Source organism: Harmonia axyridis, chromosome 7, assembly GCF_914767665.1.
Source record: "Harmonia axyridis chromosome 7, icHarAxyr1.1, whole genome shotgun sequence".
Classification (NCBI taxonomy): domain Eukaryota; kingdom Metazoa; phylum Arthropoda; class Insecta; order Coleoptera; family Coccinellidae; genus Harmonia; species Harmonia axyridis.
The window spans coordinates 26,913,796-26,926,140 of NC_059507.1; the positions used below are offsets into that span (position 1 = coordinate 26,913,796).

At 34.2% G+C, this 12,345-nt stretch overlaps 2 protein-coding genes across 2 annotated transcripts in view; one reads left to right on the top strand and one right to left on the bottom strand.

Moving 5' to 3' along the window:
* LOC123684686 (paired mesoderm homeobox protein 2B-like) overlaps window positions 1-12,345 on the top strand; it is a 79,328-nt gene that overhangs the window by 41,494 nt on the left and 25,489 nt on the right. The gene's annotated exons all lie outside the window — the stretch shown is intronic.
* LOC123684685 lies at window positions 4,538-6,318 on the bottom strand. Its single transcript, XM_045624052.1, has 2 exons — window positions 6,171-6,318; window positions 4,538-6,094 (listed from the first exon to the last, which is right to left on the bottom strand). The coding sequence occupies exon 2, from the start codon at window positions 6,008-6,010 to the stop codon at window positions 4,919-4,921; it is 1,092 nt and encodes a 363-aa protein (XP_045480008.1). The 5' UTR covers window positions 6,011-6,094; window positions 6,171-6,318; the 3' UTR covers window positions 4,538-4,918.

A 12,345-nucleotide genomic window follows, 5' to 3' on the forward strand; every position in this document is an offset into this window, starting at 1 on the left:
GGAAACAAAAAAATATTCACAAATTATTTAGGAATATATTTTCCGTTCATTTGATCGCTTCTCCTTCACGCAGATACGCCATCTTATTAATCATTATAAATAATGAATAAGGAACTGTCACAATCCAATAACAGACTTGGAGTCTTTCCTGACAAGTTAATTTTCTGTTTAAAGGCATTTCAGATGTCGCGATTCTATGACACCGTGCCTAAGTTCCGCAGAATGAAGCGGACGTAACTCCAACTGGTCGGTCGATCGTAAACGACAATCTGACTGCCAGTTTGACATGCGACAGATCCGGGACTCCCTTTAGGACCCGAACTCATTCCGTAAATTGTTTGGTTCGATACGTAACTTCGTCCCGGAGACAGGATGGAAGCTTCTTCAATTCCTGCAGTGGAGACTCGATAAGAAAAACTAACGATAATGTCTCCCTTTCATATACGTTAGGACTTTATGTTAGTTTATAATAAGATTTGGAAGTTAGAAAATGAAGGGAGGCATAAACATTTTTTTGTCTCCAAGCATGAGTGCATATAAGTGAATTGAAGTGTGTATCTCCGTATATTGAATAGTATTATCACTCTATCGTCCATCAAATGTGTGACCATCCCCACTTCGCCATTGAAAGAGAACACTCGTTTATTGCATATCGTATCGCAAAGATATGTTGATTGTTGCATTGTTCCACTAGAAAATAGTTTTCTCTGGAATAATGCTGAATATCCTATTTTTCCAAATATATTTTCCAAACCTGTATAACACATATAAGAGAAAGAGTCTTGGTGTTCGCTTTTTTTTATGTATACAAAAAGCCAACCACCTTTTTTTTCTCATACAAAAATATGTATTATTAAATTTTTGACACATCGGGCGTAATTGCTCAATTTTCTTCGAAGAACCCTTTTTGAAAATTTTATATCAATTTAAAAACATCCTGATATTAGTATAGATTGAATGATCACTCATTAAAACAATATTTATAGAATAAGTATCTTACAATTAAAATTATTTCAATGGAATTCAAACCTTTTTCACGCATTTGATCACCTTTAACAATAATAATATAATTTATATCATAACATAATTATAAACGTAAAATGAGTCGATCCGATGTGTCTAATATAAATATCAGAAATGTCTAAAAATACAATTCCAATTGGCGAAATAACAAAACCGAAAAAAAATCCAAAAGAGTACAAATGGCTAATAAATTGAATAACTGAATTAATATAAATATAGACTTGTGTTCCGAAAGTTTTGTATTTATAATTATCTCATAATTCGAAAAACTCACAGAATTCACAAACTCACAACTTTTACATCAATTTAACTAACTTGCATTCGAGAATACCAAAGATTAACTGAAAGAAAAGTTTCCATGGTAAGATTTACAGAAATATCAATCCCAACAGGCAGTCATAGATCTTCTCTCTTACTCTTCTGTGAAATGGATATACAAATCATCATTTATATTTGAAATAACAATTTTCGGCAATTTTATTTTATTTTTTGTTTTCAGAATACATATATTTATGATTATTTTTAATGTTTTTGTTTAAATGTCATGTTTCAAGTTCATGTTATGCTTGTTCATTCAATCACCATGCAAAATGCAAAAAAAATACATAATAGGTACAATAATACATACATAATCAAGAGGCTACCGCGAATCGAGAAAAGTAATAAAATACAGGGAGTTCTCTTTGAAATATTGAAGTAACAACTCCGATACTTTCTGTAGTTTTTGATCGATAGAGCACTGGTTCCTATCCAAGAAACCTAATTTTCAATGAAATCGTAGCTTGCGTTGCGTTCTCCGTAAAAGTCCAGAGTAATGAACATGGAGGGAGTAAGTATACGCAATTTTTACATGTCCCCAACATGGTTGGATTACGTTGTCGGATTGTGATATTTTCAAATCCACAATTTTGCTATATCGTTAGGATTGTATATTATTGAATGAAATATATTTATTTGACTGATTTCCGATTAAATATACTAATTTGAATGTTTGAAATCCAATATTTTTTCTAATTGTCGAATTTATAATAAGCAGAATATTTATAATTTTCTGTATCTACCTGCTAAAATCCAAGGTTTGGCAAATTTTGCTCTCCTAGTGTCATCGGTTGTTTCACGTCGTTGAAGTTTGTTTTCTGAATTTCCGATATATTTAGGTATCTATTTCAATATATTTTGAGTTAATATGAAACCTTGTTTCACTATAAAAATTAAGTTAAACGAATAACTATTCGTTTTGCTAGGCAGCAAAGTAATAAATTGACTTAGGCCAGGGCCAGTTGCACCATTTGCCTAAACATTTCCAAAGAGAAATCAGGAATTAATCGATGTTTGAATTTTAATCAATGTTTAGACAAATGGTGCAACTGGTCATTAGGCACTCAATCTACTTCGCTGCCAAGTTGAACATATAATTTTTTTCTGATTGTTTGTAGGATATTGTATTTTCAAATTATGTATTACAATTCCCACAATCTTTTTTCTGTACTGTTAACTTAAAACTGAATTTGATAGAAATCCCAATTAATGTCATGGTTGGTTGTTATAGAAATTTATATGTCTCTAATAATTACAGTTTGACAACTTATGAAATATTTTATTCCCTTTGAGAATAGTCATTTTGCTGCCTAGGCAGGAAAAGTAATACCACTAATAATAATAGTTTATTCATGCTAATACATACCAAAAATGCTTACATACGTCAAATTAGCAATCAAAAAGAAAAATAAATGAAAATATCACTCCTGAAAATCAGAAAAATGATATAATAATAATTTCTCGCCGTTTGCATACAGGGATAGATATTACAAAGGTAAATAATAATAATAATAATTTCATTTAATCCTTTAAGACACTACATGGTGTATAGGACAGGTCACAATGAGAAAACTAAACAACTAAGGGGTCACATAAATACTCATTTACAGAATAGAAACCTTTTTTTAAGAGGAGGTTCTTGATTTCTTTTTTAAACAATTTTAAATTCAAAGACTTCACAGATGGTGGCAAATGATTGTACAACTTAATACTTCGGTACAATGGAGAGCATTCAAATTTATGGGTCCTATGTTTAGGCAATACAAAAATTTGCGTATTTCTAGTTTCATAATTATGATGACTTGATAATTTCATCCATTTGTCTTCATTTTCCTTTGCGTATAGCAAGCATTTGAAAATGTATATCGAAGGTAAGGTTAAGATTCCGTTCCCAATAAAGACTGGCTTACAAGAAGCTAACATATTGAGGTTGAAAATTGTACGTAATACTCGTTTCTGAGCTACAAAAACTCTGGAGAAGTCAGGGCTACTTCCCCAGAGCAAAATGTTATAAGACATATGGCTATATACCAGGCTGTAGTATACACTCATTACAGAGGACATAGGTAAAACATTCCTAATTCTAGCGATTGCAAACACTGAGCTGTTTAATTTTTTACATAACACGTTAATATGAGTAGTCCATCTTAAATTTCTGTCCACATGGATTCCAAGATGTTGTGATAGTGTTATCCCCACATTTCAAACTAAAGGTACTAACTTCATTATTTTTTATAGAGAAGTAACAGTTTTATCGACGTTCACCATCAAATTGTTTGAGCGGCACCAGTTAACAAATTCCCACATAATAAATTCACAGGTACTCCGAAGTTCCTCAGGACTCCTGCCAGAAACCACCACAGACGTATCATCAGCAAATAGAGTTATTAGGGTAGAAGCTAATTTTATAGGCAAATCATTTATGAATAATATAAATAAAAGGGGTCCTAGCACGGATCCCTGAGGAACACCAAGACCAATATCGTGATTTTCAGAATAATTAGATCCTACATTAACAGACATAGTTCTTCCATTTAGGTAACTACGCAACCAGTCCAGGAATACGCCCCTAAAGCCCAAATTATAGCACTTTTCGAGTATGAACTCGAAAGAAAGTGTATCAAAAGCCGAAGATAAGTCAAAAAATAGACCTGCCACGGACAGGTTCCTATTCAAACACTCGTAAACGGATTCGAAAAAATTTACAGCAGCTGATTGGGTTGAATGACCGCTCCTGAAACCGTGCTGAGCAGGATGGATTATGTTAAATCTATTTAGAAAACACATCATCCTGGTGAAAACTATTTTTCGTATACTTTGGAAAACACGCTCAAAATGGATATTGGTCTATAATTCATTATTTCATCAAGATTACTCTTTTTCAATACTGGGATTACTATGGATTTCTTAAGAGCATTTGAGAACTTCCCCTTTGTGATTGAAGCATTGATGAGATATGCGAAGTATTCACTAATAATTTGGCTTGCGACCTTCAAAACTTTAGTTGATATGAAATCGATACCGACGCTTTTTTTATTTTTCAAAACTTTAATGGCATCCTCAACTTCGATTTTAGAAACAGGATTGAAGAAGAAACTACTGTTCACCAAATAAATAGAGATGAAAAATAGTTCATTCATATATAAGTCAACTGGAAAACATTGAAGAAGATAAATTCACGTTCAACAGAAAACTATTCCATTCATCCAAAAGAAAAAAACAGATAGAACCCCTTGGTGGGCACAAATCCTCCCTCGGCCAAATATCGCGTATTTTGCGGCCATCAAACGTATGTGTTAGCAGAATTATAATTATCCCGACGAGCGCAGCAACGCGCGAATATTCTTCGCTAATGACGAAATTTATGGACGTGGCCCTGATTGGGTCCGCTCTTGCGGTGCACGATATTTCAAAAAGATGAAATATTTATCGCGCGCCTCTGCTCGTAAAAGCGCCGCTGTTCGCAAATTAAAACTCATGGCGGGTGTCCGCGTGCCCACGGATTGCACTGATGTGTGGAAATGTACCTACATACGCCGAAAACCCGATGCTTTTTGCCTACCACGGAGGGAAATATCTAGCGAGATAATGAGAAATCACCCATTTTAATAAAATTAATAAATAATGTTATAATTATAATATTGAACCAGCATTCTGCTGTAGGATGGAAACGTATTCCTTTAACTTTATTTTTACAAATTTCACAAGGTGACTTGACTGTATTTTCTTTGTTAGAGTAATACTTGTCATTTTTCTTTTCAAAATTTTTCTTATATACCAAATGTTCTAATTTTCCTATTTCATTATAAAGATCTTTTACTATTTTTAAATTTCCTCTATCAATCATGTTGATAACAAAATTTGGCAAACCTGTTGCAATCAGATCTATCAATGTTCCACTATCAATTGAATTTCTTGCTTGTAGCAGAAGTTTTTCTTTTTTTATCGCGTATTCTAATAAAGAGCCTTTTTGGTATTTGAATGAGAACGCAAATCTTATAGAAGACCAACCTTTACCTGTGAATGTTTTATAGAAACTCTCTCTCCATATTTCCCATTTTGATTCAATGGTTAGTTTCATTAGTGTACAACTATACCAATCCATAGCACCTTTATCCATAAATGATTTCAGGATCTCAATTTTGTTTTCATCCACAGATATCTGAAATCGCTCGCATTCTTTCTCGAATCCACTAATCCATTGATCTGCGCTCGAAGTTCTCCCATCAAATTTTTCGATGGTGAATTTATCTGCTATTCCGCCTATGTTTCTAAGTGAAGTTTGACCTCCACTCTTTTCAAGTAATTTTTCCAACGCGTTAATCAGTGGCTGGTCAGAGGCATTCACAGAGACATTCAGCTGATCTTCAAGCTTTTCTTCTAAGAAGACATCTTCAAACTGAAGATTACCACCTTCATCCAGATAGGAAGCAGCCAAATCCTCGTTTAAATTAATCCATACCCTTCTAATTTGGTTTCTCTTGGAAATTGAATTTTTAACCTTATTGTAAGCTGAATTTTTTATTACTTGTGTATGTAAACTAGCTCTTTGATACATATCGGGAATTGCATAATTACGACCATCAGTAGTTCCAATAGAAGTTATGCAAAGCACATTAGTTTTGGAATCTTCTGCACATATCTTAAAATCAAACCGTAGCTTGTCCATGTTTGTGATATCAACAAGAATGTTGTTTTATAATGTTATATCCCAAAAAACAACTGTTACTGAATAATCAATTGAAGTGTTTCTCTGAAATAAAAGTTTATTTTTTTATCATGGAAAATACAACAGGTAGTAACACAATTTAATTAATTATAAAACATACCTGAAATAAAAGAAACAACATTCAAAGTTAATTCAATCAATTAAATTCAACATTCAAATTCTCTCTAATACAAAATTCAGTTTTAATTATTTCTGTCACTTTGACATACAATGTAACTTGATAACATACAACAGTCTCCTTACATAAATATAATTAAAAAAATTATCATTCGATAATTTTTTTTCATTTCTGTAATGATACAATAACAATAATAACAATAAATTTATTTCAGCAATCTTGTACATAGAATCTGGTACAAAGAAAAAAATACGTCAGTTAAAGAAAACAAAATCAAATATTCTGTTTACAGCTTCGGATATTCGACCATCTCATGTGAATTACTGAAGGTAATATTCCTATTTACCATCGAAGTCTTCTTTATGATTGAATATTTTTTCAAAATGTTTCAAACAGATTGGTTTAGTTTCATAGCAGCACTTAATTAATTCTGTCCAGTTTTCTGCCATCCACATCACAAAATGTTGGTACTTTTCATTGTACCAACCATTGGAGATTCGGCACCGTTTCGATAATAAGTTTTCCACTGCCATTATTGATTATTTGGAAATTTTTTGTAGGACGTGTTCAACCATGATACTTGAATGTGTAGCCCCAAAGCCCCCCTCCTAGCTGTGCCAGTAAGATGGCCTATGTAGAAATTACTTGATTTTTTTGTGATATTATTGAATTTATATCTTATAGTTTTTGTTCACAATCGGGAAAAAAAATGTTATAGCAACCGATGCCATAACTTTTTCGGAGGGGGAAGTAATGTGATAAATCGGAAATTCCTGCATTATTCAAATTATTGCAGAGTTGAAATGAAATATATCGTATTCAGAGGATCCAACGTGACACGGAAACCTGTAACCTCTAAAGTCTAGATGCCTCGATGTAGAAGGATGAGAAATTGATACATATTATGAAATGGCACCACAAAAGATTAGTTAGTCTGGGAATTCGTTCGGATTTGAAGTGGATAAAAAAGAATTTCACAAGTCTCGTTTGAATTGAATAAAAAGTAGTGAAAGAAGCTTTATTTATTTCTCGAACAGATAACAAAATCTTTCCACATGAGAAACACAACAATTCACTGAATTCATCTAAATCAAAGTACGAAAACAGTCAGATAACAAACTTAAATCAATCAAAATACTCGCGTCCGAAATACAAATGCAAGCCATTGTAAAATACCCAAGGAGGTTGATAGAAGTTCAAGTTCAAGTTTATTTTTGTATAGGAATACATAATTTTACATACATATACACGTCAAATTCATTAATAACACATGAAAATTCACATTTAACAATAATAATTTATTAGGGATAGTTGAAAGCTTTTTTGAATTTCTTCACGTTGACATTCAGAGCACTGGGCAGAAATCACATCGAAGCTAAGATCACACATACAGAGGACTTGGTTTGTTATCTTCAACATTTTCACAACTGGTGAATAGAAATTGAAAGCTGCTGTCCATATTATGAGTAAAGTGATTAGGGATTCACGGCTCGACTTGATATTCACTTGGGCTTGACTTGAAATCAACTCAAGTTCAAGTCAAGTAGTAGTTTTTCAATGTCAAGTGAAGTATTTATTCATCAAGTACTTGACTTAACATTGAAAAGTTACTAATTGACTTGAACTTGAGTTGATTTCAAGTCAAGCCCAAGTGAAGTAGCTTGAATATCAAGTCAAGCCGTGAATCCCTAATAGTGATATGACAATTGCTCACATTATTTTATTTGTTCAAATACTAACATTAATGTATATCATGAAAGCCTCAATGGTCGGTTGATCTTGCGGGCTTGATCGAGTACCATCATTAGTCGAGTCTGGTCAATACCCCCTAGAATAGAGACTTTTCAAGGGCCAAAGTTACATTTTGTTATTCCACATTTGAGGGGAATAGTGATTTAAGAGTCAAATACTAGACGAATTTCAATAATTGATCATTCTCCAAGTGTTGGAGCTTTCTTTAACATTCGAATGGAATAATTTTTTCATCGGCTGTTTAAAAATCGGGGTAAAATAATTCAGTTTCCCATTTAGAATCCAACCAATCATTCCTAAAGCACTAATAGTCAAAGAAAGGTTTTGTTCTAACAGAAATTGGAACTATTTTCTTAGATAACTCTTGATCTGAGGTATCTTCTTAATTTGGTGAGGTTGGTGTATTAGGACCGTGGCGGTTTTTGCTATTCATTTAATCCCTTTTTGTAAAAATTTATTCGGGGTGTGGGGCTTCTTCGAATGGGTTTTGAGTGTTGATTTGATTTTCAGTGGGGTTATTATTGAATGAGTCTGTCATGGTTGTGAAATCGATCATTGATTTTTTCGAGGATGTGACTTCCTGGTGAGCTGAAATAGATTTGTCGTTCAAAACCCAGGATATGGGAGTATTCCTTCGTCTTCTACGTAGTATTACTTGGTCCTTCTTTAGTAAAGGCGTTATTGGTGTTGTTTTGGAGCGTTAGTATAGGAAACTGGAGCTGTTCTGATTGATGATTTGATGTGGAAGTGTAGAAGTTCGATCCTGTCTGGATCTTTATAATAATTTGGATTTCCCTGAGGATTACTGAAGGATTGTTTAAATTTTTTTTCTCGAAATCGGTAGCAGATACGACAAATCTACAAGAAACCGAAAAGTGTAGTGCTGGACCAAAGTTTCTTTTTACAACCTACCAGAAAATACTGAAGAGAGAAATAGAGAGTTCCGAGTACCAATACATAAAAATGAAATAAAACCATGAAATCTTTATGAAACTGAGATATTACAGCATGATTTTGTTTTACAGGGTATGACAGAATGAGTTTTCGACAGTCTGCTATGTCCTAATCTTCTCCAGGACATGGCATAGTTATCATTTATGCGAATAAAATCATTCGAATTCGAGGCTCAATGAAACCAACGTAATTCATCTCATCCTCTTGAGTCTGGCATTTTTCTTGTGATCGATGTGTGCTCGCCACGCGGACCATGAAAAGCTCCACGCTCGGAAATCACATCGCCCCCGCAATCAGGCTTGTAAACAAGAGGAATAAACGGACCGCTCGAGGAGTCGGACCTGAATACCGATGACTCTTAATTGTCAGCCAATAGAGCGGTCCAGGGGGCGGGATGAAATCGGGCCAAATGACGGCAAATCACGGCGGCGGCGACCGACGTAGGAACTGCCGGCTGCAGCCGGTCAGCGTTGTTGCAAGACGATCCTCTCCAAATACCAATCAGCTTGCTGTCTGACTCGGTGCGCCGTGATTACTGATTAGTTTCTCTCTGTGTGCAGGGTTCTTCATCCCCCGTTTCGGAGTTTAGGAAAGGCTGGAACGGGCTTCGATCTCTTTCGATTCGATGATTCGTTTACTGCCATTTACATTTGTGTGGCCGTATTGCAGTTGGCAACGGAAATCGCGATGTTAATGAGCCAAAGTTTGCTATGCACAAGATTGATGAGGTCACTGTATCCGTATGTAACTATGCTTTGTGTAGTTACATGTTAAGTGTTTCTATTTTCTTTCTCTTTTGATCTTTGAAACTCTTCAAAATTTCAATGAAATTTTATAGATAGTTATGAGAGATAGATAAGATTAGATGTAATTAAGGAGGTTCCGTTTCACTGCGACCTTATGATCTATTGTGCCCCCCATTAGAGCTATTCTCTCCATAACGTGATCTACAGCTCGCCTTCCAGTTCCAGAGTACTGATGAACTCCAATATCTGGGATGGCTTCAAGGAGGCTAATTCCTCACTTCTACAAGTTTCGTGTCCAAGGTAGGTTTTGCGTTGGCTAGCGATGGCGAGGCATTCCGTCACCAGGTGATCCGGCGTTTCTTCCTTCTCCCCACAGAATCTGCACTCGTCATTTTCTGTTAGACCCATTCTCGTGAGGTGTATCCTAAGGCGACAACGCCCTGTGAGGAATCCAGTGAGGAGGTGTAGCATATTCTTACTGAGATCCAGATACTTCTTGGATATTGTAGAGTCAAAGATTTGAAGAACTTTTTTGTAGGAAGATTCCGTATTTCTCTTTCGGTTTCTTCCATCTCTCAAGTTTTTTTTCAGTTCTACGCCTCAGAAAGGTTCCTGGTCGATGAAAGGAGTTTGTACTCTCTTTCTGACAAGTGTCTCTGTTCATTCCCTCTAATTCCCGAGTGACCGGGAACCCAGATAAAAAAGACCTTGTTATTCTTGCCTATTTCATTGTGTTTTCTTCGGCACTCCAATACCATCTTAGAATCGCTGATATGTGAGCTCAGTGGTTTGATTGCAGCCTGACTATCAGAATGTATCGCTACATCACATTTTTGATAGTTTGTTGCTAGGTTCATTTCTACACATACTTCTCTGCCTGAAAAACACTTAGACAGTGGTCTAGCGATATTGAGCATTTGGTACTAGTCCCGAATACTCCAGCGCCAGTTCCCGTCGTGGTTTTGGAACCATTTGTATACCATAAGGGATAGGTTAGTTTTCATCCAAATAATTTATCCTATTTTTTCACAACTCTCATTGTTTTAATTTATTCCATTTGACGTGTTTCAATTTCAGAAGAACCGAGAGAAGAACTGAATTTATTAAGAATACATTGAATGAATTATAGTAGCGAAAAGAAAACATCTTGGAATTTCACATGAATTGGTATTATCTTCATTTCTCTTCAAGAAAAGCAATTCTAACGTAAAACAATTATTGAAACGAGAATTTGTTCAAAATAACTCAATCACTGTAACATAGTCGTAGGAAATCACAGTGTAAATGTCAGTTATTGATCAGGAAATATTTAACATGCTACCAATCAAGTGATCCGTTCAATTCACTTATATTAAAGACAAACGGATTGTCCAAAAATAGCAAATAGGGCATAAATAATCACAAAAAACAGTATCGATTCGAAATAATATGATTGTTTATATTTAATAATAATATCATTTCTCATTTAATACGTTTAACATTTGAATATGAGATACATAAAATATAAATTTTTTATGTTATTTAGTGCTGAATAACAAAGTAACGACAGCTAATTACCAAATAGATTTTTGAATTTTGATAAAACTCTATATTTTCAATCGCCGCTGGTGTGATCATCCCCACTTCGCCATTGAAAGAGAACACTCATTTATTGATATCGTATCATACAGATTTGGATTGTTGCACTGTGTTCGACTGGGTCATAAGTGTTCTCTAGAATGAGGTTGAATATTTTATCTTTCCGAAACACTTATGCAACTGGCAACTCAAGGATACATTACACAACACAGTGATGAATCCGTATATTTCATCACCGCGATAAGAAGTCAAGAAAAAAAACGTTAACGAAGTGGAAAAAGGAAAAACAAACAACATCAATCGATTATTTCAGAAGGTAAAATATGAAATTCTAATGTGCAATAAAAAAAAAATAATATTGTAATTCAAACAGGATGGAGGTAGGCAGACAGACAGGCCCCACGTTGGGTGCCAATTATTTATGTTACGAGCAATTTTTTTAATCAAAGGGATATTTCATTGAAATGGTAATATAAATTGAGTTGATCAGACTCGCGGCTTAGCTCTAAGCGGAGAAGGAATGGATTCCTTGAATAATAGGGGCGCCAGATAGATTGATAAATCAAATTTTGAAATTGATACTTTCACTATGGTCAATACGTCCAAAACTACCCAAATGAAGGAAGTTCTTGAATGAAAGTCCCTTGAAAACTTGATATTTGATATTTTATTCAAAAGTCTATATTGAAAATGATTCCATCAAGGAACAAATATCAGAATCTAATTTAGTTGTTGAATCTCACAATTTTAAATAATAGAATGAAGGGCGGCTCCAATTGACAATTTACAGATTTTACAGTAAATATGGAAATAACTAGGGCTAATACTTGTAAATTGACAATATTAAAAATTATTCATTATTTAGGCGACAATTAATTTGATAGGTTCCACGAGCATATGGTCCAATTATTATATAAACTAGGTATAAAGGTTCACCTACTTTTGTTGAATAAAGGGGCATTCAGTTATTATTAATAATTAGAAGTATTTCATGTTACAAACTACTACAAGGATAATAAATTTCGAACCATAATTGTTTATGTTTTATAATTAGCCCATTTACTCCTTGCCCAGATACATACCCATTACTTTCTACGAGTTGGAAATCCCAACATATAATGATGGGA